The 27,181-nt window shown below is 38.6% G+C and overlaps 2 protein-coding genes and 1 long non-coding RNA gene across 8 annotated transcripts; all 3 read left to right on the top strand.

The window, feature by feature from the left end:
* The first annotated feature begins 2,608 nt into the window (after positions 1-2,608).
* Positions 2,609-4,527, top strand: LOC121767392. 2 transcript variants are annotated; one of them, XR_006043088.1, is made up of 3 exons: positions 2,609-2,842; positions 3,234-3,425; positions 4,219-4,527. It is a non-coding gene; the product is annotated as an uncharacterized LOC121767392 (long non-coding RNA). The 2 variants fall into 2 exon arrangements; XR_006043087.1 differs by having other exon boundaries at positions 2,609-3,425.
* An 11,519-nt stretch (positions 4,528-16,046) lies between these two features.
* Positions 16,047-19,930, top strand: LOC121767950 (probable serine/threonine-protein kinase At1g54610). 5 transcript variants are annotated; one of them, XM_042164281.1, is made up of 9 exons: positions 16,047-16,334; positions 16,403-16,484; positions 16,590-17,156; positions 17,251-17,535; positions 17,621-17,938; positions 18,309-18,536; positions 18,657-18,757; positions 18,847-18,958; positions 19,059-19,930. In XM_042164281.1, exons 3-9 carry the CDS (start codon positions 16,752-16,754, stop codon positions 19,365-19,367), a joined length of 1,758 nt encoding a protein of 585 aa, XP_042020215.1. In that variant the 5' UTR covers positions 16,047-16,334; positions 16,403-16,484; positions 16,590-16,751; the 3' UTR covers positions 19,368-19,930. The 5 variants fall into 5 exon arrangements, 4 of the variants coding, with proteins under 4 accessions (XP_042020215.1, XP_042020214.1, XP_042020216.1 ...); XR_006043248.1 differs by having other exon boundaries at positions 16,048-16,484; positions 19,059-19,461; positions 19,561-19,930; XM_042164282.1 differs by having other exon boundaries at positions 16,048-16,484; positions 16,590-16,681; positions 16,776-17,156.
* A 3,156-nt stretch (positions 19,931-23,086) lies between these two features.
* LOC121767951 (inactive beta-amylase 9-like) lies at positions 23,087-26,054 on the top strand. The gene is made up of 3 exons (XM_042164284.1): positions 23,087-23,571; positions 24,305-24,787; positions 25,079-26,054. Exons 1-3 carry the CDS (start codon positions 23,308-23,310, stop codon positions 25,883-25,885), a joined length of 1,554 nt encoding a protein of 517 aa, XP_042020218.1. The 5' UTR covers positions 23,087-23,307; the 3' UTR covers positions 25,886-26,054.
* Positions 26,055-27,181: the final 1,127 nt, after the last annotated feature.

Genomic DNA, 27,181 nt, shown 5'->3' with positions numbered 1-27,181 from the left:
CCTAATTATTTCCTTTATTATTTTAATAAATATTTATTTATTAAAATGTGTGCTACACAATCAATTAAAATACAAGTGACCTCGAGCCGAAGGAAATGAATTTAATTCACACGAGCTCAAATAAATAATAGAAATATTGTGACTGATTCTCCAACACTCCAGCAAGCGGCCGTTCTCCAAATCTGCATTCAATTTTGGTCAACCAATTAATCCACAATCAACATTTATTTTCCAATATCAATTGACAATCAATCACCTAAATTGCTCTTCACCAATACACGGTTATACCCTAATCCCTCCATCAAAATCTCCCAGCCGCCTTACTCTCGATTCAAGAGTGGCCCAAACTCACTAATAAGGTGGTGTTCGGTTTCCAAGATAAAATAATATCAAGATACAATCTACGATTGAGTTGTGAGATTATTTTAGTCATAGAGGGTTAGCTATGGCTAAGTATCTCATGATTATCCATCTAGGATTGAGTTGTGGGGTTGAATCTCATGAACCAAACACACTACAAATTTAATCTCGGATACAATCTTGCAAACCGAACACCCTCTAACTGGATTCAATCAAATAGATCGAAGCAACCCGAATCAAGAATTGAACATACACAAATAGTCCTTGATCTCGTCGAAAAATGCACCAATGGTCCCTAAAAAAATTTTATAGCCTATTTGGTCCCTAAAAATTACTACATTTTTTGTACATGTCGGTCTTTCATACCCTTCTGCATTTGAAAAATCTCCTTAATGTCATGAAGGGCATTTTCGGTATCTGGAAATTACAATTTTGGTACCTCTTCAATCATGCAATTATTTTGGACATACATAAAAGCAACTTTTACAACAAAAATATTTTCTTTTGAATTAATTCATATGAATTTTTTAAATAATTACTTGAATAATGTATAGATTAAGCTTTATAATGAAAAAATTACTATAGTTCACTTTAATATTTTTAGTAAAAAAATGTTACTTGCAAAAGTTCGCTTTAATTTATGTTAGATATAATTCACTTAAATTTTAATTATTATATTTAAAAAATATTCTTCACTACACTATATTTTAATTAACATAATTAAAATATTTATTTTTCACTTAAGTATAGTAACATTTTTTAAATAAAAAATTACTATAATTCAATATAATATTTTTTCTTCTCAAATTTAAAAGATTTTTGTAAAATTTTTAAGTAAAAATAAATCCCACAGAGAATTTTCTATAAATCACTTTAATATTTATATTGACAAAATGTTACTATTAAATATAATATTTTCTTCACAAATGTATAGATTAATCTATATAAAAAATAATATTTAATTTTTAAAAATAAATAAAGCATAATTAAAACATATGGTTTCTTATTTAAAATTTTGAAATCATAAAGCATCAAATATTATTTGAATGAAAGTATAATTGAGTTTATAAAAGAAAATGGTGATGGAAGAAAAAATGAAAAAAATTAAAAGGAGAGTAGAAAGATCCAAAATGCCCTAGAACTTTATATATTCACACTAGTGGTGCCTAGGGTTACTTTAGTCTTATCGTACAAAAAATGATATAAAAAATTTTTATGGACCACTGGTGCATTTTTCGATAAAATCAGTGACTATTAGTGTAGTTCACTCTTTTTTGAGTGAGCGTATTTCTTTCATCTTCTTCCTTCCTCTCATCTTTTAATAAATGAATATTTATTAAAATAATTAAGAATATAATTAGGGAGTAAAAAATCATATTTAACATTATAATTTGGTCAAAATCGGGATTAAACCCGTTGACCGGTAAAAACTAACGGAATAGTTAGTTCAGGACCAATTGTGATCCGATTTGAAATGTTATGGATGCAAAAAAAATTTAAAATAAAGTTTAGGACCAAAATCGTAAAATGAGCATATGTTGAGGACCAATTTGAGCCTTTACTTAAGTATAAATTATAGACACATTATGCTATCCATATATTATAACGATTAACGAATCGGTTATCAGTAGACGATTTGTAAACTGTTCCAGTGAATATTGCATAACTTGGTGTAGTAATCGCATAATTTAGGATGCAGAATACAGTTATTGATATTTTGAAAGAAAGTAAGTTTAAATTTAAATTTAAATTAATTCAATTTAATTAAGGCATGGGTTTGAATTTTGGGCAAATTTTTTTGGGCTTGTTGAATTTTTGCAATGGGCTAGACTAATTTAATTCGCATTAAATGCTTCCAAGTTTATAAGCAAAACTTCCACTAAAAATAGTTTCCTACAAAACATTTGGTCCAAATTACTTACTAAATTAAATATTTTTTAACTTATGTATATCCAATAAGGGTTTTGATCTATACAAAACTAGATCACTAATCTATATAAATTTACCAGAGAAATAATTTAATTAATCGAGCATTAAGGTCCTTACACTCCCTTAGTCTTAAACTTAACACTAATATCAGCCCTTGGATTACTGATTTCAATGGTTGTGATTTAAAACATCAGTCCTACATTAATACATTTTTTAGCTACATTACATGGGTAAAATGGGAAACACACAAACTCAAGCATTGGTTTTAAACTGCATGTCCATGATTTCCGCCATTTAATTAAAACTGTTGATTCATATATCTCTCTCTGACCATCATATCACAATTGCATCTCCCCAATCCTCTCTCGTCAAAAACCCTTCCATCCCCATTCTTCAACCCCAAATCTCATAAAAACCCTAATCTTCGACATTTGAAACCGCCGCCGATCCAGTTGCTGCCAATCGAAGCCGTGTAGTGTAACCGGTCGGGTTGGTGAGTCGATTGAACCATACGGTTTACTGTTTTGCCGATCTGAAGACGAACGCGAACAAGGTTAGTCGATTTGACGGAGTTTCGGTCATTGTTTCGCGAAATCAACCATAGACTTTAGGTTTCCGTTGTGATTTGAAGTTTATGGTTGTTTGGTTTTCAGTTTGGGTTATGTGAATCAGTGAATTTCAGTGTTTTTTAGTCGTTGTTTGGTTTTTTTTTTGTTTCGTTTTTTATGGTTGTTTTTCGAAATATATTTGATTATTTTGTCTTATTTGATTGCATCATTGGTTTTTTATGTCCGGAATGTGTACTGTGTTTATCGGCAATGGTTTCCATCAACATATCTCTACAACTGCTACATCATTGAACTATTCGTACATTATCTCATTCATGTTTACATCATTTCACTGGTAAACTACATCATTTGGGTTTACAATATTTCATTGATTAGGTACATTATCCGTAAAATCGACATTTGAAGTGGTTGATTGCAAACAACTTGGCTTCTGACTTGTCTGTGCATCGGCTACATTATTTAACTGTTTCTGTTACATTATTCATGTACATCTCTGAACACGAAAAAAAATTGTGACAATGGTGAACAAGGGAAGGACTTCGAAGAGCCAAGCAAGCCAAGATGCAAGTGAGTGAACAATTTGTTTATGCAATATTACATTTCGAATGATTTGTTTTACTGTATGCACATTAAGTATGCTTTGTGTTACATTATTCTAAACTGGTGTGTGTACAATTTGCCTCGTCACAGTTTTATAGCAAGGATGCTTTGCGCAGTATTTATGTCTGATTTGCTACATTAATCCTATGAGTTGCTACATCTATAATGTTTACATTAACTTACCAAAATATTACATTTTCCAGTTGTAACGAGTTAAAGTTTGGTGTTAAAATATAGTACGTTGTCCTTCAAATTGTGTACTCTGTGTTATGTTCTGGACCTCGTCATTTTGTAGACTTGGAGTTCCAATCTGCCTAAATTTTGAACTTGGTCCTAACCTATGTAAGATAATGTTGTTAAGAAATGTATTAGCTATGCTTGTACATTTTTCTGGTAACGTGGTACATTTTATGCCACAGAATTGGGTGCATCTTACCTTTGTATCTGCTGTCTTTTTGTACATTGCACATTAATGATGCTTTGTGTTACATTATTTCTAAATTAGTTAGTGAACAATGTTCTATATTACTGTTGTTTTAGCAATGAATGTTTTGCTACATTAATTCTATGATTTGTTACATTTGCAATGTTTACATTAATTTACCAAAATATTACATTATTCAGATTTAAAGAGTGAAAATTTATCTTATTAAATGAAGTAATTGTTTTGGTTGTGCTTGTACATTTTTTCCTCTTATATTTTACATTATCTGGTTACATTTTCCACTTATATTCTATATTATCTGGTTTTATTTTGCAGTTCACATTTTTTCCACTTATATTCTACATTAGCTGGTTACATTATCTGGACAACGGCCGACTTCGATGATGATTTTGATGAAGACATTCCCTTTCATTTATACACCAATCTAGGGAGGAAATGACTGCGGATAGGGAGGTTGAGCATGCTGCCGCGTCAAAGTGTTTACATTGTTTATAATATTTATGTTTTAATGTACTATTTGACTTTTGTACATTAATGATAGCATTGCGTGCATTATACAATTGTACATTATTTATTATATGAATAGTACATTAATTGTATAAAAACGCGTACATTATTTATTAAGTATGTTGGTAATGTACATATAGGAAACAATAATGTAACGCATCATGATATAGTAATGTGCCATTGTAATAGAATAATTGGAAGAGGTGCATACAAGTCATAAATAATATAATATAGTCATTCACTTAGAAATAATGAATGAAAACTCATAAATAATGTAGTCATTCATTGCCTATACGAATGATGTACATAATATACATAACTAATGTACCAAAATTCATTAATAATGTAAACATTCAGTAGTAAATAATGTAGATGTCAAAGCAGTTGTTAGAAACAATATGTTTGGAACACAAACGAAAAAATATCAAGATTTCTTCTTGTCGTGATCTCGAATCATGATGGCACATCACACCACATGTCCTACACTTTCGAAGCGGTCTGCTCGCCTCCTTTATAGTCTTTTCCCCTGAGAGATCATACGACTAACATCTGTACACAAAAAAAAAATCAATTGATGTGGTGGTACTATACACCTTAGCCCCATAGGTTGCTAAACCCAAGGGGAATGATTCAAACTTCCTACCATTGATAATGGTTTCGTTTGTGAGTGAGTACTACAACCTAGCCTCATGGATTGCTAAACCCAAAAGGCATGGATTCAACTCTTGCCTGACATTAAATAAGTAAACATGTACATCATTTAGTTCTACGCAAGTACATTAAAGGTCAGTTTGTATACATTATCTACATTATGACATCCAAAACACAGAAAAATCGAAATTCAATGGATGGGGTGGTACTATACCCTAGCCTCATGGGTTGCTAAACCCAAGGGGAATGATTCAAACTTCCTACCCTTGGTGATGGTTTCGTTTGTGAGTGTGTACTACTACCTAGCCCCATGGGTTGCTAAACCCAAGGGGAATGATTCAAACTTCCTACCCTTGGTGATGGTTTCGTTTGTGTGTGGGTACTACAACCTAGCCCCATTGGTTGCTAAACCCAAGGGGAATGATTCAAACTTCCTACCATTGGTGATGATTTCGCTTGTGAGTGAGTACTACAACCTAGCCACATGGGTTACTAAACCCAAGGGGAATGATTCAAACTTCCTATCCTTAACTCCCAATCTTTGTCAAAGTTGTGTCACTGAATATGTACTACAACCTAGCCCCTTGGACTACTAAACCCTAGGGGGAAGGTATAAACTTCCGGCACAAACATAACTACACGTAAAACTATTACCTCCTTACAGGAGGTATTCCTACATTACATGACCAAAATCATACATTAGATTCTGGAAAATAAAGAGTGTCACCTTACTACTATAAAAAAAAACGCAAATTATACAAAGTTTTGATAAAAAAAATGCAAAACCCAACTTCTATATCAACTAACCAAAATAGTACATTAACTTATCGAAAATTACGAGTGTCCCCAGAAAACCCTTTAAAAACGACTCCACATTAACTAACCAAATTAGTACATTAACTTAACGAAAATTTAGGAATGGCCTCAGAAAACTCTTAAAAAATGACTATACATTAAGTAACCACAATAGTACATTGTTTCACTGGAAATCTCTTAAAAACGCAAAATCTACAAAGTGTTCATACATAACATGAAAATCGCAACATCTACATCAAATCACCACATGTTCTAAACCCAAAATGTTCAAAAAATTATAAAAAATCAAACAACACATAGATTTCTAGAATTCATCTAAATTGAGTATTTGTAAATTACAAATCTACATTGCCTTCTTCCCTCGTTGATCGAGTTGGTCGAGTTTCTGTACGTGTAGGGATATAAAAAAATAACAATTTGCGTATGGATTTTGCTAAGTTTGTGTAGTGATGGGGTACGAACTAAACAAGCCCAACAGCAGTGACGGCCCATCAGCCCAAAGCCCAAGGAGGAGTATGAGTTCGGCATTACCAAAGAGTTCGGAGGAGTTCGGCATTACCAAAGAGTTCGGCCTCAGCCTACAGCTCGGTAAAAGCCAACCAATCAAGCTCTGCTCTCAGGTCGGCATCAAGCTCTACTCTCAGATCGGCAACCAAAGCAGTTCGGTCTCGGTTTTCGACCGAACAAGGAGTTAGTGGACCCATACAGGATGTCCAACACACCCACTACCACGTGATGTCAGTTCAGGCCACGATCGTAGGCCATGACCTACGCTTCACCCACGATCTTAGGCCATAACCTACACGACATCCACGACTTAGGGTGGTGACGCAAGCCATGATCTGAGTTCATTATATAAATAGAACTTAGATCTGATAGAAGGGGTTAGAATCTCTCTAGAGAAACAATCATATAGCAAGTCTGTGTTGTAAGCTGTAATTGGCAGATCAAGCAATACAAACCTGCCCCCATTTCTCCCCGTGGACGTAGATTTACCTCAGTAAATCGAACCACGTAAAATTCTCTGTGTCGTAATTTATTTTTACGAGCATTTATCATCATCAAAAATTCGCGGAATCATCACTGGCGCCGTCTGTGGGAAACAGAGAACAAAATTTGTGATAAAGCGAATTTTTGATCCATTTTTTCCACCCAAAAAATGCATACCAGATCGCAGAGTACCCGTATTCCTGCCCGTGAGAACCAGGAGGAAGCCAATCCATCCCATAGGTCGGGAAAACAGCCTAGGGATAAATCCACCACCAGTTCTCATGGTGGAGGAACAAGCCGCTCCAAAAGCCGTCACACCGAGTCTTCCCAGCAGCCCGATTTGAACGAGGCTGTCAAGCTGTTTTTGGCGGAAAAGCAGGAGGAATTCTTAACCTTCCTGCAAAAAAGCCAAAAGCAGCCGGGGACAAAAACGGCGGATTCTCCCTCTCCCTCCATACGAGACAGTCACTACCGCAGTAGTGTCATGTCTTCCAGAAGAAAGAATCCTCGGTACCGGAATCACAGGAGAACTCCATCTCCTCCATACCGAAGAAATGTCGGGTTCGCCATGTACGGAGTATTGAGGACTCCGTTCTCGGACGATATTACCCGAACTCCCCTTCCACAGAACTACCGAACTCCGTCGATAACCTATGACGGACTCGTGGATCCTCATGACTTCCTGGGACGCTATCAGTATAATATGGCGAACCAAGGTCTCAATGAGGTCCATATGTGCAAGCTGTTCCCCGAGCTGCTCATCGGGAACGCCAGAAGGTGGTTCGACAGCCTTCCTCAAGGCAGCATTAGATCCTACCGAGATCTGATGGATGCTTTCCACAGGAGGTTCTTTCAGAAAGCGGAAGCCCGAAATACTTCGGCTCAGCTGCTTTCTATACGTCAAGGTCGCGACGAAAAGATCAGCGACTTCCTGACGAGATTCCATAAGGAATGCCTACAGGTAGATAATCTCAATGATCTACTTGTCATTTCGGCATTCCAAAATGGAATCCTGCCCGGAGCTCTCTACAGAAAGCTCGTGGAGTGCGGTCCGCAAACAGCTCAAGAGATGTGGGACCTTGCGGACAAGTTTTCTCGTGCCGATGAGGCAGACCGTCGAAAACGGTCTTTAGACAGCTCATCTAGAGAAGACAAAAAGAAGCCCGGTCATAGCGATCAGAGGCATCCTCGCCGAACACCTTCTCCACTAAAGGAGAGATAGCGGTCATCCGAGGTGATCGAAAAAGAGCAAGTGTGTTCGCAGATTGCGCTTAAAAGTGCCGAGCAATCAGTTCGGCACCATCAAGCATAGCAATCACAGCAGCCGGAATCAGAGGCCGGCGAAATGACCGAAGTCACACCGGAGCCGAACTCGATGGTGTACGGCACTGAAGCCGTGATTCCGGTTGAGATCGGCATATCCAGTCCCCGAACTCAATTTCTCCTCAGAAATGAATGGTGACGGACTAAGAGCCGAACTACATCTGGCCGAAGAAAGAAGAGAATTGGCCTGCATAAAAGCAGCCAAGTACAAGGAGCAAGTAGCCCGGTATTATAACCAAAGGGTGAAAAAGCTGCAATTTCAAGTGGGAGATCTCATCTTGAGAAACAACGAAGTAAGCCGAGCAGAAAAGCTGGGCGAACTCGAATCCACATGGGAAGTTCCATATCGGGTGTCAGAAGTCCTCGGCAAAGGGTCTTACAAATTGACTCACGTGTCAAGAGCACAAGTACCCCGAACATGGTACGTTTCCAACCTCAAAAAGTTCCATTTGTAAGAGACAGTCCGGTCAGTGTGCTTTCTTTGGTTTGCTTGGTTTTTGTTCGTCTCTGTGTGCTTTTTATTTGTCTATATGCCTTGTCTATATGCGTGTCGTCTCTTACAAATGTTACTGAGGTATCTTGTTCTTCGAAGGCTGATCCCCTTCTTAGAACATATACAAGCTAAACGATTGTGAGTCAAAGCTTCTACAGAAGATACAAGACCACAATTCAGCTTAAACAAGCAGTTCGTCTGAAACGAGCTGCAACAAGCCCACGATTGTGTGTCAAAGCTTCTAAAGAGGATACAAGACCACAATTCAGCTTAAACAAGCAGTTCGTCTGAAACGAGCTGCAACAAGCCCACGATTGTGTGTCAAAGCTTCTAAAGAGGATACAAGACCACAATTCTGCTTAAGAATCAAGCACTTCGTCTGAAACGAACTGCAACAAAAGTCCGATTCTCGCGATAAAACTTGCCTGAATTAGGACAAGGGAAAGTCCAATCCACGCGATAAAACTCGCCGAATTAGGACGACCAAGTTCGGTCAAAGCAGTTTACCTCATAAGACCGAGGACGACCATGTCTAGTCAAAGAGGTTTACTGCATAAGACCACTTCGGTTAACTGGGAAAGTCCGATCCACGCGATAAAACTCGCCGAATTAGGACAAGGGAAAGTTCGATCCCGGCGACGAAAATCGCCAAATTAGAACACAAAGACGAGTCCGGTCAAAGATGTTTATTTCATCAGACCAAAGACGAGTCCGGTCAAAGATGTTTATTTCATCAGACCAGAGACAGTCCGGTCAAAGATGTTTATTTCATCAGACCAAAGACGAGTCCGGTCAAAGATGTTTATTTCATCAGACCAAAGACGAGTCCGGTCAAAGATGTTTATTTCATCAGACCAAAGACGAGACCAAAGACAAGTCCGGTCAAAGATGTTTATTTCATCAGACCAAAGACGAGTCCGGTCAAAGATGTTTATTTCATCAGACCAAAGACGAGTCCGGTCAAAGATGTTTATTTCATCAGACCAAAGACGAGTCCGGTCAAAGATGTTTATTTCATCAGACCAAAGACGAGTCCGGTCAAAGATGTTTATTTCATCAGACCAAGGACCAAGTCCGGTCAAAGAAGTTTACTTCATAAGACCGAGGACAAGTACGATGAAATTTTTTCGCTAAGCTGTAAATACAGTGTTAGAAGCGAAAACAAAATTTCATTTATCAAATCTTGTTCGGCATACAACTCCGCTACCCTACAAAATGGCGTTACGCTATTACAAAGGGCTATTCTACTGTCCAGGGTTGCTGAAGTTAAGCCACCTATCTGCAAAATCCTCTGGAAGCCGAGTTCGGTTGTTCCGAGCAGATGAAGAATAAGCAGGTCGACGAGATGCTATCCTCGACCCAACGCCTCTTCCCCGAGCCCGAGAAGTCCTAACACCTCGGCGATGAAGAGTCTCTGCAATAAGCATCTGCTGATCTTGCTCGCTCATAGTCACAACTCCTCGGCGAATTTCAGTCCGTCCCCGTCTTGACGATTCCGGTTGCTCCTGAGCCCGTTCTCGTCTTGACGTTTCCGGCTGTTCCGGAGTTCGTTGTTGGCTGGGAGTAGGATTTTGAACAAGGGAACCAGAGGTTTGATCTGGAGTGCGAGCATCTGTTGGCGCGATATGCCGGAGGAATCTCTCAATTGAGGGACGCCGGGCAAGAACAATGTCATACCGAGAAGCCCAGCGCCGCAATGATTTCACGACTTGTTGGCAAGCCGAGCTCTCCAGCGCATTGTTCCTCCGGAGTACATTATACTCCTCCCACAGTTCGTCAACTCGTTCCTGAACCTCTGATATGGTCATTCCCCCGCGCACACGGATGTAATCCTCATACGCAGTCCTCTCAGCAATGGCCGTATTCAGCTCGGCCTCCAGATCTTTCTTATCGGACTCTAAGTCCTTGATATCGGCCTCCAGCTTCACTAAACGAGCCAGAAGCTCGTCATTCTTCGTCTGATCGGCTATAGCTCTTCTCTCCGCTTCGTCCAAAGCCGAAGAGTACAGCCGTTTCCAGTGAAGTATCTCCATCTCCTTGGGTACAAAGCAGCTATATTAGTTCGGCAGCTATACCGAGCAGATAGTAAAATACAACAGGAATAAAGGCGAGTACGAAAAGCTATACGAAGACAAATGTAGAGAATTTTTCATTCACAAGGAAAATTTTTTACACTAGGGCTTCAAGGCCATTTTACAAGGAAGAAACTAGACTAAGAGAAAGGAGACGAAATCATACTCCGCCTGCTTCGTCTCCGGCTCCTCGGTCTGGTACAGCTTCCTTCTCCTGGGCTACCTCAGCCTCGGCCTCGCCTCCTGTCGGCCTCGCCTCCGCCTCCTGATCGGCCTCCTTCTCCGGATGCCCGGCCTGATCGACTTCGGCCTCCCGCTCCAGCGGCTCGGCCTCACCCTCTCCGTTGTAAGTCGAAGCGGGTGAAACGGGTCCCACGGAGGCAAAGATAGCCTCCAGGTTCTCGTCCCGATCAGCTCGACAACTCCGGACTCGGTCTGCAGAAAGCAGGACCGAAGATGAAGCGAGCTCCTCAAGGAGCGGCAGATTCTGAAGCCGAGCTGCTATCTCTCGGCTGTACAGAGGCAGCACGACGTCGGCCCCCTGCTCGCCCTTATCGGCAATTAGCCTTACCAGGCTACCGACAAAGGCCGAGAACTGGCTGCTCAAAAAGAGTTTCTCCGTGTAAACACGGAGAGCCTCCCCTTGGGAAACCACGGCAGCAGCATCGCTCCGCTTCGCCTGCTCTCGCTGGATGACGAGCTGGTTTTTGGCAAACTGAGCTTCATCCTGGGCCGAAATCCTAGCAGCTCTGGCTTTCTCAAAGTTTGCCTCAGCCTGCTCGGCCCGGTGACAAGCAGCCGCCAATTTCCTCTGCATCTCAGCATAGTCGTTGGACGCCTTGGAGAGTTCGACTGCGACGAGCTTGGAGAGCATATCGTTCCTCTGAAAATGGATAAGGAAAAAAGTCAACAGAGGGCACCAAAAATACAGGACAGAAGCCAAGCCAAAGAATCAAGGAGACAATTCACCTCGGCGAAGTCCGTGGGCCATAAAAATGGCTCACAGATATGCTCCGAAGGAGGCGCCAAGACCACGTCTTTCTCTGGCGCCCTTGGGGGCTTCTGGGTCTTCCCCTTCTTGCTTGCCGAAGTCGACTCCGGCTTCTTTGGACCCGAAGAGGTCTTTTGCCTCTTCGGATTCTTCTCGGCATCAGGCGCCGAGCTGGTAGCCTTCTCTCTCTCCGGCTCCACAAGCTCGGAGGACTTTCTGATAGCCTTATTCAACATGAACACTGCCAAAAAGCAAGAAAGCAAAGTCAGATTTTCTTCGTTAAAGCAGTAGAGCATAAAGATAAAGAGAAATCCTCACCCTCGGCCTCTTCGTCCGAAGACGAGATGTCGAACACGACGTCGCCCTTGACGAGCTCAGACTCCGTGTATTGTTTCCTAACTATGGGAATCTTGTTGAGCTCGCCATCGAGCTCGTCCAACGGTTCAGGCCGAGGGTGACGGATAACGGACTCCGGCCCTCTCCAGGGAAAACTAGGAGCCGCGGTCCTATCATAGTAGAAGAAGCGATTTTGCCACTTCGGCCACTTCGTTTTACAAAAGGCCCTAAAGGGCTGTAAAGGGATCAAGTAAAACCAAGACCCCTTCCTCTTAAATTGAAAGAATTTAAGGATCGCCTTCAAAGACAAATCCCTTCCTAACCTACGGAGTTCGGCAGCGAAGGCCGACAAGTGCCTCCAAGAGTTCGGAGTCACCTGGCCTAAAGGAAGCTGAAAAAAATCTAGTAAATCTATAAAGGCAGAAGGGAGGGGGAAACGAAGCCCGCATTCTAAGCAGGCCTCGTACACGGTGACGTAACCCTCCGGCGGGGAGTCAGCCCTGTGATCACCGTCAGGTACCACCGCCTTCCCCCCAGGAAAAGAGTATTTTTCGTAAAGGGATATCACAGTATCCTTACTCAAGATACTGTGAAAATACTCTACGGTCTTCTCCCCGGATTCTTTCCGGCTAGAAGACCCCTTACCCCCTTTCCTAACGCTACCCGACACCGAAGAAGAAGAAGAAGACATTTTTCTTACTTTTTGAAAGTGAAGAAAGTCTGAAGAAGCTCTTGAAAGCGGAAGAAAATTTCTCGAGAAAGAGAGAGTATAGAAGACGCAACAGCAAAGGTGTTCAAATGAGGAAGAAAGAGCATATTTATCAGATTCGGCGAAGATTTCAAAATCGTCGCACCGTTTCGAATCCCACCTTTTCAGGATTCAACGGCCGGATTTTACTGTCGCATTTAATGCAGTCACATGCAAGGCACGTCCCCTGACGTCAGCCTCCCCCGTACCTTTATCCAGAATGCCGAAGTGACTCGCTTCGCCGAAGTGATTCACTTCGTCTTTCGGGGGGGGTAGTGATGGGGTACGAACTAAACAAGCCCAACAGCAGTGACGGCCCATCAGCCCAAAGCCCAAGGAGGAGTATGAGTTCGGCATTACCAAAGAGTTCGGAGGAGTTCGGCATTACCAAAGAGTTCGGCCTCAGCCTACAGCTCGGTAAAAGCCAACCAATCAAGCTCTGCTCTCAGGTCGGCATCAAGCTCTACTCTCAGATCGGCAACCAAAGCAGTTCGGTCTCGGTTTTCGACCGAACAAGGAGTTAGTGGACCCATACAGGATGTCCAACACACCCACTACCACGTGATGTCAGTTCAGGCCACGATCGTAGGCCATGACCTACGCTTCACCCACGATCTTAGGCCATAACCTACACGACATCCACGACTTAGGGTGGTGACGCAAGCCATGATCTGAGTTCATTATATAAATAGAACTTAGATCTGATAGAAGGGGTTAGAATCTCTCTAGAGAAACAATCATATAGCAAGTCTGTGTTGTAAGCTGTAATTGGCAGATCAAGCAATACAAACCTGCCCCCATTTCTCCCCGTGGACGTAGATTTACCTCAGTAAATCGAACCACGTAAAATTCTCTGTGTCGTAATTTATTTTTACGAGCATTTATCATCATCAAAAATTCGCGGAATCATCATGTAGCGGAATCAATGTATAAATCTACTTCTGCGTGAGTTTCTGTAGGTAGGCAATTAAGAAAGGAAATAATATCAAATAAAATCAATCATAAAAGACACGTCCATATGGAAAAAGAGATAATCAAGGGAGTGCATAACCACTGCATTTGACATCTCCCTAAACTAACCTTTTCGAATATTTTTAATAATTTTCTTAATTACACATGGCATAAATAATGACCATTAGATGGAAAAATCATTGGCTTGGGATTAGTTTTGAGTTTTTCAAATATTTAGTGTAATGATCTGAATACATATTTAGTGTAATAATCCCGTACTTACATAATTTTGTAACTGAGGTAATTCATATAGTAAGATTTTCCTGCGAATTGACATGTACAGAAAACTTAAGTTATTCTTCTAAAATAATATGTTATTTTATTTTTATACCTCATATCTATTATTTTTATAATAATGTCATTTTTATCACCGTGGTTCATTTTTTCACATGAAATGTATCAATAAAAGTGAAAGATTATACTACTATTATTTTGTTGAGAACCTACTGATATTTCATAGGTTTTCCAATTAACGCTACACTAAATTTTTATGGAAGCAAAAGTAAGAAGGTAAAAATAAAATTAAAGTGCTAAAAAAATACCATATACATATTTTTCTTTTAAAAGTTTATTATTTTAGAAATATTTGTAATAGTTAACTATGGAAATAATCATAGTAAACTATACCTTTCACAAGACAGATTCGTTTTTCCTTTTCCTTTCTCATACGATGGATTAGGTAAACTATAATTAGCTTAAAAGTTGTGTTTTCTGTTGAGTTTACGTTAAGTTTGACTTTGGAATTCTGGTAATGAAAAGAAAGGGAAGCTTTGGAAATAAAGTTCATATTCTATTCACTCTTTCATAAATTACTACACTATCTACATCATATATTTTGTGTGAATAATGTTGCAAATTTGATCTCTCTCAATTATGTTTGGTTGAAATACATGGAGAGCTGAGCTTATAATGATTAGATCAACTTTTGTCATTCACACATGAACAATGTTTGAATTTAAATAATTTTGAATGAATATGATTGTGTTATTGTCCCCACATTTTGAAGGTGTCATTGTCAATATTAGTCCACCATATCCTATCTTGGATGTTGGGTTGCTATCACCATATCTTAAATTTAAATTCTTAATGACAAAATCTCCCCCATTTTAAAAGATGCAAGTAACCCAACATTAATATTATTATATCCATAAGTTAGTAATTTACTTCCACAAGTAGAACAAACTATAATACTTACTATATATTGAATATCATGCTAAATTAGTTTGTAGATACGAAAATAAATTAGGCTACCCTATATAAATTATGTTATTCCACAACTTAATGTGCGTGAAGTCCTATATATTTTTCAATAATATTAATGACAATAAGGCCTTTGAATAAAGCATATATGTTTTGTAGTATGATATTCGAATCAATATTATATCTAATTAAGTCTATAATCTACTACTGTATGTTTTGAAATAAATGTGATATCTTCTTATATAAATGATCCACCATATATTTAATAAATTACTAGTATCTTATATTCCATAGTCCATATTCCAGAATGTGGGTTTTCTATGAAAAGATGTTACTCTTTTCATCCCAATTAATTTGGGAAAAAACTTTCAGGCACGAAGATTAAAAAATTGTATTGAAGGATATAAGAAAGGAAAAAAGTAGGAGAGATGAAATAGTGTAAAGTAGGTGATAAAGTAAAATAAGAGTGATTGTATATATATTTTTCGAAAAAAAATTATGACCCAACTTTGTTGGAATGTTCCAAAAATGAATACACTCAACTTAGTTGAGACTGAAGAACATATTTTTCATTCACAATTAATTAATTTTCGGATACTCCTACTATTTTAACTTGTCAATTTTGTTAGGTTACTGTCAATTTATTTACGATTCACTTGTCCACTTTATACATACATTTCTTTTTTTGTTTGATTATGCCCTTCTTTCTTATTCTAAATGAAAGTGATTTAATGAATCTTTAAGATGAAATTTAAAATCATTATTATTTAGTTTGTGTGGTAGGTGATCTTGACCTAAAAATTATATAAATAATTTATCATCTACATTTATAACACAACGACACACACTATAGCTTATTTAGTATCACCCACAATTTATAATTTAAAAGCTACAAAAACTATAAAAATAAATTTTACTATATTTTCCCAAAAATCAAAATGTATATCTTGGAAAAAAAACATTATTTGTTTGATTTGGAATTGTGCAAGAAAACACAGTTTCGTTTCTGTCCAAGTCAAAATCCAAGCACACGCTTTCTCTCTGTAATTAGCAATTATAGCATTATAGTAGTATTTTATTCAAGAAAAAATGTGAGCAAATCGGTCACTCACAACTCACTAGCGCAGATCTGCTGTTTGATCAGTTGCCCCACTCACACTAAACACAAAAAAACTAGTAATCTTTTTCTCTTTCATTTCCTGACCAAAGTGGAAAGTGGGATTTCAACTGCGAAGCTTATTTCTTGATCCTTTTGATTAATCCACAAGAAAAGGGCAGCCGGAAAGGAAAAAAGTAAGGCGCACAAATATCCATTTGCTAATAGTTTCTACTGTTGTATGGTTGTATTTTGCTTTTTGTAGGTATGCTATCGTAGCTTGTTCATTTTTGACTTGCCTGATTTGCTGTATTTCAATTATTGCCATGATTCTGCTCCCCCGAGTGGTAAAGCTACGGTTTTTCTTTCCCATTTAGTACAGGATTGTACTATATTTCTTCATTAATTCGATGTGGAATGCACATTTGATTGGTTGCTATTGAATACTTCAGGTGCTGCAGTGAGTAAGATTGATCTAATTTGGGAATTCAGAAATTCGTATGCTGTAAAGATTTGATTTTTATTTAAGGGTGGTCATATACGGGTGGGTTTTGGATGTTGTGCAAGGGAGGGTGTAGTATGTGGTGAGATATGAGGTTTTGGATTATTGAGAAATGGGGTGTGTTTTTGTGAAACAGATCCAGTCGAGGCCACCCAGTGGCGATCTTGTAGTTGAGAGAGAGAGAGAGAAAGATGAGGCCATGCCATCAGGGAGGAGAGAAAAAGTAGTGGTTGGTTCAGTTAGTAAATCTGAGGAGGGAGGTGGTGGTGGAGGAGGGCGTGGTGAAGTTCAGAATGGGGGCCAAAAGGAGGAGGTGGAGCGGAAGGATGAGAATGCACGGCGGCCAAGAGGTGGGAGGAGAAGGTCGAGGCCAAATCCGAGGCTGAGTAATCCTCCTAAGAACATCCATGGAGAGCAAGTAGCTGCCGGGTGGCCATCTTGGCTCTCTGCTGTGGCCGGGGAGGCTATCAATGGATGGACACCTCGTCGTGCTGATTCATTTGAAAAGATTGATAAGGCAAGAAGTGGCTGGTTTAGTTCCTTTGTTTTACCTAAGTTGTTGCATTACCTAATTCTTTTGTATGCTTTGTTGTGTTTGTGGTTATGTTTAGATTGGACAAGGTACTTATAGTAATGTGTATAAAGCTAGAGACAGCATAACGGGGAAGATTGTTGCGTTAAAGAAGGTTAGATTCGATAACTTGGAACCGGAGAGCGTGAGGTTCATGGCAAGGGAGATATTGATCTTGCGCCGCTTGGATCATCCCAATGTCGTGAAGTTGCTAGGCTTGGTGACATCACGGATGTCGTGTAGTTTGTACCTCGTGTTTGATTACATGGAGCATGATTTGGCAGGCCTTGCATCAAGCCCTGGGGTCAAGTTTACCGAGCCTCAGGTTGGGTTCATCTCATCTACGTGTTTCGTATCCTTTTTGCAGCTCACTTAAAAAAAATCCTCTTATAATCTGAATGAAATGACAGGTCAAATGCTACATGCATCAGTTAATATCTGGCCTCGAACACTGTCATGGCCGCCATGTGTTGCACCGTGATATCAAGGGGTCAAATCTCCTCATTGATGACGCGGGGGTGCTTAAGATTGCTGATTTCGGATTGGCTTCCACCTATGACCCTAATAGCAAGCAGCTAATGACTAGTCGTGTGGTTACCCTTTGGTATAGGCCACCGGAGCTACTTCTTGGTGCCACTGAGTATGGTGTAGGTGTGGACTTGTGGAGCGCGGGTTGCATTCTGGCCGAGCTATTCGCTGGGAAGCCTATCATGACTGGAAGAACCGAGGTATAGTTTCTGTCATCTTTTGTTATCGATCTTCCAATACTCCTGGTCAATGACAATGATGATAGTAGGCTTCATAATCTAGGTGTTTCTGATACAATCTTTGTTATTTGAGGTTCTCGTTGAACAAGTTCGTCTAGCCACTTCGTAGCCTCACCTCACTGTGTACGGTAGAGTAGGATCAGTTAAAAGGCTCGTTGTTTGGTGTTTTTTTTCCTAACGGTACTAGACTTTCGTGTAATGGCTGATTTCACAAAGCTTATCATGGTCTAGGCTTCCTCATGTTTGAGACGAAACTCATGAATTTGCGTTAGAAATTTTTGTTTCGGACGCTGGTTTATGGCCGTAACTGAATCCAATTGGTGGTGCTTAGGTGGAACAGCTGCACAGAATTTTCAAGCTATGCGGCTCTCCATCTGAAGAGTACTGGAAAAAGGCGAAGCTTCCTCACGCAACCATATTCAAGCCCCAACACTCGTATAAAAGATGCATAAACGAGACGTTTATGGACTTCCCACCATCAGCATTGTCTCTGATCGGCACTCTCCTTGCAATTGATCCGAGCGAACGTCAAACTGCTACAGCGGCACTAGAGAGCGAAGTAAGCCTTTCTTTCGTATTCGATAATATTACATGTGCATCAAAATTTGTAAGAATACATGCTTTTAAAATGAGAGTGAGCTCATACAAGTTCTTGTCTTTATCGTTTTACCTGTCATAGTTCTTCACAACCGAGCCATATGCGTGTGATCCTTCCAGCCTCCCGAAGTATCCACCAAGTAAGGAGATGGACGCCAAGCGTCGAGATGAAGAAGCACGAAGGTTTGTGGAATAGTTTCTTTGACTATGTATCTTTACTTACCTTAACCTCAATCAGATTCAAGATTTTACATGGATCTATGTGGTTGTAGGCTGAGAGCTGCTGGTAAACCCCAAAACGACACTGGCAAGAAGGCTCGTCCCCGAAGAAACCGAGCAATGCCTGCTCCTGAAGCCAACTCTGAGCTACAAACCAACATCGATGTACACCTTTATATTTTCATTTCATGTTTGTCCCCTTCATATGACTTCACTTGTTTGCCCTCTCGATATATGCTCATTTTTCTTGCCCTCGACAAAACAGAGACGGCGCTTGATCAGCCATGCAAACGCAAAGAGCAAAAGCGAAAAGTTCCCTCCTCCACACCAGGATGGAGGGCTTGGTTTCCCTCTGGGCTCGTCTCATCACATCGACCCAGCCTTTGATCCTCCTGACGTACCATTCTCTTCCATGAACTTCTCCTATGCCAAAGACCCGATCCAGACCTGGTCGGGCCCGCTGGCTAACCCTTCCTCGTTTGGAGCTCCACGGAGAAAATCTAAGCCATCAAAGAAGGATCACCGTAAAGATAAGAGCTCCACCCGAAGCAACAAGATAGACACGGTAACATAGCATTGTTTTTATACTTGATCAACACATGGAGGTACCGGTGCTGCAAATTTGTGTGCTGTTGTCTGAGCCAAGAAACGTCGAACTTTTTCAAGAGGTAACGGAATCTTCTAGTCACAATGGTGTTTTCGACTGCTTTTGGGATCAGCAGATCTTTTCTTCTTTTATGTTAACTCACATTTTTGGCCTCGTTAAGGTTTAATATCAGTCTCTCAAACCCTTTCCGTGGCTTGGTTTTCGATTGATTGGGGCAATCTCGTGACTGAAAAGTTATGGGTCCGGTTCCCACCAACGCCTTCTATATCGAGCTAATTAGAGCGTGCTCACGAGTAACGACCGTCGATTGGTTGCTAGAATAGGAAAATACCAATGCTAGATGTTGTGTTACATTGGTATATACTATTACTATACTTTTACCCAAAAGGTATTTATTTATGTTCTCTGAATATCAGAAATCTTGCTGTTTTAGTGATTTATCTGTAGTGTTGTTTCTATGTAGCTTTAATTTTGTTTTTTAGTTAACCAGGATGCTGAAAAATTCCAATGAAATAATTTACTTTTAGTAAGCGTTCTCACATTTGATGTGAATTGTAATTGTTCTGATTTTATAATCCCAATCCAACCCCGACAAAAGATTGTCCTATTTAGAGTTGCAGATTATTACATGCAGATTAAATGTGTCAATTTATTTTTTCACAATGTGTCATTTTATTTTTATCACAATTTTTTTGTGTGTCTGCAATGTGCAAAGTTAGACAGGTGTCTTTTATTGTACAGACTTATTATATTTATGCACTTATTAATGTATAGATTTTTTTAAAACAAGATAATCAGGTTCAGATAGCTGCTTTATGTGTTAGATTTTGGGCCCATGGATTATGCTGCTTATCAATTTTATATACTACTATTTTTTTAAAACAAGATAATCAGGTTCAGATAGCTGCTTTATGTGTTAGATTTTGGGCCCATGGATTATGCTGCTTATCAATTTTATATACTACTATTGATAAGTAAATATCATAAATTTAGGTCCGTCAATTTTTGGGGCGGGCTCGTTTTGGCTCATGCAAAAGTCTTTCCTTCAAGCCCACTCCTAGACCAAAGAGTAAGAGAGAAGAAGAAAGAGAATTTTGAAAATCGATATTACTACGGAAATTAGTTGAAAAAAAATGTAAAAATTGGGGTTGGATTAATGTGCCAAATGCAACAATGATATTTGCTACGGCAAGCACATGCTTTCTAGACCAACATTAAACACATGCCAGATTTTTATCCTACCATGACTACAAAACAAGAGATTTATTAGATTTGATTTCCTAAGATAGGTTATCAAACACTATGTGAGAGCGACTATATGCCCGTGCTTAGCTGCTATCTAAAGCACGCCATCACATGCTTAGCACTTAAGCACGGTGCAGTGAATGCCCTAAGCACATTCTCTTAAACGCGTACATGCAAAAGCACATTGATTAATCGGCCAATGAGTGGCTGACATGCGACGGGCCAATATTCTTTTAATTCAAAAATTAATTGAAAAATTAAATTTGATTATCTTTTTTTCAGTTTTTGTTTTTAAAGTATATTTTAGGAGTAGTTGTTTTGGTAAAACTATTAATTTATTTTATTTATAAATTTTGGATTTAATAAATTAGTATAGGTCAAACAATCATAAATAATGTTAAGTGATCAAAAGTTAACTGCCTTTACCGTCACAGAAATGCTATAAATAGGGAGTAGTAATAACTTGGCACTGTGGTGATACTGTGATGCCCATTGCCCTTAGTTATGTGGAATAATTATATTTTGGGAAAGTGGCCAAAAAGATTGTGAAGTTTGTCAAATTTTTGTATTTCTGCAATTTTAAAAAATAATTAATTATATTATATTTTTTATAACTTTCTCCATTGTCTTAAAAATTTCATTATACTATGTCTTTGAATTTATCAATGTAATGCATATATATGTAAAAACTAAAAATATAAGTGACTAAATGTATTGAATGACATCATTTAAATAGCCGAATATTTAGTTCGTATGATATTTTTTCATTTGCCAAAAGCGTTCTTAATTTTCCTAAATCATAGACTATGGGGTAATTGACAGAAATATTTAAATTATGATATAATTAGTCAATTTTAAAAGTTACTACTTCCTCCGTTCCATAATAGATGTCACACTTTACTTTTATTTTGTTCCACAAAACATTTCCACTTTTTTGAAAAGGTTTTCTCTCACATTAATATAAATATATTATTTTCCCTCTCCATTCAACACACAAAAAACATCTCCTGAAATTTTGTGTCATTATCCAAGTGTGCCATCTATCATGAGACGGAGAGAGTATGAAATAGACCAGAATTTGACTAAAATTGAGGGACTTTTTGGGCTATTTATTTATAGGGATATTGACATCTAATATCATAAAACTTTCAAAAAGTTGGGTTTTCCCACGAACTTTAAAATTGGCAAATAATATCACGAACTTTACCCCGGGTTTGTTTTTTACCACGAATGAAAAAATTCTCACAAATAAAATTATGATACAGATTTTTTTAGTAATTTCTCGACAATAATTTTGAGAGCTTCAAGTTTTTCAATATTTGAAGATAATTTTTCTTGAAGCACACCCACCAAAATTGTTCTTAAATCTATTAAAATAACATGAATTTTTTCATTCGTAGGGAAAAACAAACCCGGAGTAAAATTCGTGATATTATTTGCTAATTTTAAAGTTTCGTGAAAAAAACTCAACTCTTTAAAAGTTTCATGATATTAGATGTCAATATCCCTTATTTATATCATAATCAAGCATGACAACTCACACTATAGTACAAAACCTTATCCACAGTTAATTGCAGCTCAGATTTTGAGGTTTGTGCAATATTTTTTGTAAAGATATTATTAACAATTTCCATTATTTTATAACGTATTCGTCTCAATAATATTAACCTCCTCTATATTGTACTGTCACAGAATCTTGGTGTGTGGGAAGTGAGTCAGCAACTAGTCATCTTGCATATGGGCATTGCCACGTGTCAGGTAATTTTTTACCCAATTTAGAACCAAAAATAGTAATTACAACTATTAAATGTTTTTATCAGTGCATGTCATCGGTCTCCACGTCTTTCTTATCCACATAAAAATATCCTGTGATCCAAATTAATTGGGATTTTGTTTGTCGGAAAAGGGAGTTTACAAAACTCATACACAATTGAAAATTAACGAAGCTTATTTCCTCAAATCAAACCATTAGTTTTTTTCCTCTCCAAATTACGAGTTTTACTGGTGAACAAATATTTTTTTAGGATCTAAGATTATATTTAAAATAATACTCCCTACATCTCATGTTACTTGTACTATTATTTTTCGGCTAGTCACAACCTCCTTACACTATTTATAGTTTAAGTTAGAATATTTGTATTTAATTAATATGTTAGATTAAGTTAAAAGTTCATTTATTACGTGAGGGCTCATTACACTTAAAATTCTAATTTAATTACACTAAAAAATCAATTCTAAATTTACGGTCTAAAATGAAAAGTGTGAGTAACATGAGACGCATGGAGTACAAGCAGTTGTATTTAAAAAATAAAAACAAAATTACTGTTTTAGTGAAAATGATTATCACATTAAAATAATGCTTGCATTTTTGATGTGGTCCACAAATTACTTGCGTTTTGTTTAATCAACCAAAATATATACCATCAAAATTTTATAAAATCAACTTCTACTATAATTAGTTTCTTTCAATCTTCTCCATTTCATTCGTTTTATTTATTTTTATCTCAAATTCTCGATTCAAAATCAAGCCCTTTTCCCCCAATATTCGCCGATTCAAGTAGAGAATTTGAGACGAATTCAACCAGAAACTAAGTCGATTTCCTCGAAGAAGACCCCCATAGATTTGGAATTCGATTCCTTTTTATCTGGATTCTATGCAAACATGGAGATTTCAGTGATTCGAAGCTCCCAGGTGAATTTGGGAAGAAGCTGTGATGCTGGGCTGTTTAGTTTTAGCAAGAATTTGGGTGCTGAAATCTGTAATTTGAAGAACAATAAATCGAAGGCGTGTTGCTTCGTTCAGAATCAAAGCTTGAAATTGCAGTGGAAATCTGCTGCGGGTTTCACTCTCAGAGCCTCTGCTGCTGCTCAAACTGCAGATGCTGTCAATTCTGAGAGAACTCCAATAATTTCAAGAACCAAGCTTGTAAGTTCTCTCTCGTGTTAAGGCGCACTTTTTTTCTTGTGTATTTTCTTTCTTTAGGTTGATTTGAAGTGATGAGAAATGGAGATTTTACTTTAGATATATATGCGTTTATGTGTTGATATGTTTATATTTTTCATGGTTTTTAAATTTGCAGAAATTATCTACTTAATGTTGAAGTCTTGAAATCGATTTAACGTTTTGCATTGTTTAGAGAAGTGGTAAAATGAAAAAAAAAATGTGTCATGTACTTTGTTGTTCATGAGTGGATGAGAAATTTGGCATTTGGATTTAGGATTTCTGTTACTCCGTTTTTGATGTTGGAGCCATAGTTCTGCTTGAATTATATCTAATATAAGGTCCTTAATTCTTAAATGTTCTTACATAAGCAAAAAATGAGTTTATCTCCTTATAAACTTAACTAAAATTAATGTGTCTTCATCATAGTACTTGTTTGGGGCATTATTCTTTGTCTTAACGTGTCCTTTATTCGGGGTGTGAGATCAATAAGCACATATCATGTTTATTGAATTTGTTCCATTGCTTCGAATTTCACCCCCAAAAGGTGGATTAAACTGATTATAAACTCAATGTGGCTTCATCATACTTGTGTGTGGCATTGGTCTCGATATTTCATGTGCTTCCCATTGGTTTTGAGATAATAGGAATGTAAATGCTGTATTTACAAATTTGTAAAGATAGATACATGACAGGTTTTTTTTACCTGGGATTGCAGGTTGATGGGATCAAATTATTCGTTGGTCTGCCTCTTGATACAGTCTCCAAATCTAATAAGATAAGCCGTGCACGAGCAATTGCTGCAGGGCTGAAGGCTTTGAAAGTATTGGGTGTGAAGGGTGTTGAGCTCCCGATTTGGTGGGGAGTAGTTGAGAAGGAAGCTATGGGGAAATATGAATGGACAAGCTGCCTTGCTGTTGTGGAAATGGTCCAAAAATTGGGCCTTGAGGTTCATGTCTGTCTCTGTTTCCATGCTTCAGAAGAATGCAAGATTCGCCTTCCAGAATGGGTTTCTCAAATTGGTGAAGGCGATCCAGACATCTACTTTGCGGATAAGTCGGGACAGCAGTGCAGAGATTGTCTTTCATTTGCCGTGGATGATGTTCCTGTTTTAGATGGAAAAACTCCAGTCCAAGTGTACAGAGATTTTTGTGATAACTTCAAAGCTACCTTGTCGCCTTTCTTGGGTTCTACAATCACGGTAAGGCTCTCTTGCTCAATAGGATAAGGATGCGTCGTTTGAACTTACAGCTCTGCTTTTGCTGATTAAAATTGCTTTCATTTTGATTTTTCGGACTGTCATGATCCGGATCCAAAGACTATGAAACACCGATGTGCAATTGGATATGGAATTGAATCCGGATGTTTCAGATGTTTGTACATCTTACTCGTCTAACCGTCTTACACAAGTTTCTGTGTTGTTAGTCATTAAATTTGAACTAGCAAACACTATATTTTGCTGATTCTAGTTGGCCCTTCTTATATTCAACAGAGAGTATCGATCGGGCTCGGACCGGATGGCGAGCTTCGATATCCATCTCATCACCCGCTTGACAAAAGCAATCGTGGAGCCGGAGAATTCCAGTGTTATGACAGATACATGCTTAAGAATCTGAAGCAGCATGCTGAGACAAATGGAAGTCCTCTATGGGGTCTTGGTGGTCCCCACGACACCCCCAGCAATGATCGATCTCCACTCTCCGACGGCTTCTTTGCTGAAAACGGTGGATCTTGGGAGACACCCTACGGCGATTTCTTCCTCTCCTGGTATTCAAGTCAGCTATTATCTCATGGCGACCGTATGTTGTCCCTCGCTGCTTCGACCTTCAAAGACGCCGGCATTGCCGTGTCCGGTAAAGTTCCTCTCATTCACTCTTGGCACCGGACCCGTTCCCGCCCAGCTGAGCTCACAGCTGGGTTCTACAGCGCTGCCAACCGGGATGGTTACGATGGTGTTGCTAGAATCTTCTTTAGAAATGCCTGCAGCATGATTCTCCCCGGGATGGACCTAACGGATGAACACCAGCCGGCTGAGATCCTGTCTAGCCCACAGTCACTACTCAAGGAGATAACGTCTACGTGCAGAGAGCATGGAGTGACGGTGTCCGGTCAGAACTCGTTGCCCTCGGGCCTCTCCGGGGGCTTTGATCAGATCAAGAAGACGGTACTGGACGCGAACGCATTGGTGGACACGTTCACATACCAGAGAATGGGTGCTTCTTTCTTCTCGCCGGAGCACTTTTCTCCGTTCGCACAGTTCGTCCGGCTCACCAGCCGGTCTGAAGTTCAGACAACGTAGGGTTCTGTTGTAGGTTTGTTTCGCCTGCAAACTGCATATATATATATATAATGTAGATAGAGATAGAGATAGAGATAGAGATAGAGATAGAGATGATGCATTGATATTATAAGAGGCAAATTTAAAACTGTTTTGCAGTGAGTGTTACTTTTTCCCTTTTTGGCAAACATTTCGACCTCTTAGTATTATTAGAGGCCGTTTCTGTAAGTTGGAGCTCGAAGAGCGGGCTAACTATTTATCATGTGGCCCGATACTATTTACGGCTCAACGAACATGCAAACACGAGCTAGACGCACATCTTTACGATGACGATTGAGATCAACGAAACCATACTCACTCATTGATTTAATCTGGGGCGGATGATGAAATTATTTCCAGAGGCTGAGAATATTCCTATGATTTATTTCGGTATTAGGGGCTTTTGTACGTCAAATATCAAATATCTATTACTATTATAAGAAGAAGAAAATAATAAAAATTGTTAGCCGAACTTGAACTTGAGACTTTTGAGGATTCCATACGGGCCGGCAAGTATTTTTAATTCATACAAGTCTCGAGGAGAAATTAGTGAAGATGATAAAAGTATAGGGTTTCGCTATGTCACGGCTCGTGCGCCATATGCACCCTTGTGCATCTACCACGTTGTCCGCCTCCTTTGCAAATCACATAGGCCAGGCCATGTGAGTTGCGACCGTGTGGGATGTTCTTCCCCGAACGCATGGACCATGTGAATCGCAATTAGGATATTACACGTGGCAAGTGATAAAAAAAAAATCAAGTTATATATGTTTGTTTATTTTACCTTTGTTTATGTATATTTTGGCCTCAAATACAAATATCATGGCCCATAGAGTGATTGATTAAAGAAAGGAGCCTTAGCTTCATTGCACGTGCCATAACATTATTAATGAATATAGGTATTTGGAGGAATTAGGGCCCTCGTGTGTCACTAAAAACAAATTCAATATAATGGAAAACACTTATTTTCTGTCGTAAGCAAAACATGTATCATGGCCTTTGCTTCACATTAAAAAATTAAAATAATTGAAAAAGACAACAACAAAACTATGGCAAACACAAGAAATATCTATTATTATTAAAATAATTGAAGAGCGCTGCAACAAAACTATAGTACCATGGCACAAGATAGTCGTAACATTCATTATTATTAAGATAATTTAAAAACGCAATGTCACAATATACTCATAAAATACAGTCATAATCATTATAATTTTAAAACGCAACTAGAAAAGTAGTAGTACTTACTATATATGACATGGGATACTCGAAAAAACA

This window comes from Salvia splendens, chromosome 15 (genome assembly GCF_004379255.2).
Source record: "Salvia splendens isolate huo1 chromosome 15, SspV2, whole genome shotgun sequence".
NCBI lineage: Eukaryota > Viridiplantae > Streptophyta > Magnoliopsida > Lamiales > Lamiaceae > Salvia > Salvia splendens.
This window is presented reverse-complemented; position numbering and strand designations above follow the sequence as displayed.

What these genes read in the sequence shown, in the direction of transcription:
- LOC121767950 (XM_042164280.1), top strand. Translation starts at nt 16,752, where the DNA reads ATGGGGTGTGTTTTTGTGAAACAGATCCAGTCGAGGCCACCCAGTGGC. An exon ending in TCAAGTTTACCGAGCCTCAG is followed by an intron (nt 17,536 to 17,620) that starts GTTGGGTTCATC and finishes ATGAAATGACAG; the next exon opens with GTCAAATGCTACATGCATCA. An exon ending in AGCTACAAACCAACATCGAT is followed by an intron (nt 18,959 to 19,058) that starts GTACACCTTTAT and finishes TCGACAAAACAG; the next exon opens with AGACGGCGCTTGATCAGCCA.
- LOC121767951 (XM_042164284.1), top strand. Translation starts at nt 23,308, where the DNA reads ATGGAGATTTCAGTGATTCGAAGCTCCCAGGTGAATTTGGGAAGAAGC. An exon ending in TAATTTCAAGAACCAAGCTT is followed by an intron (nt 23,572 to 24,304) that starts GTAAGTTCTCTC and finishes CTGGGATTGCAG; the next exon opens with GTTGATGGGATCAAATTATT. An exon ending in TCTTGGGTTCTACAATCACG is followed by an intron (nt 24,788 to 25,078) that starts GTAAGGCTCTCT and finishes TATATTCAACAG; the next exon opens with AGAGTATCGATCGGGCTCGG.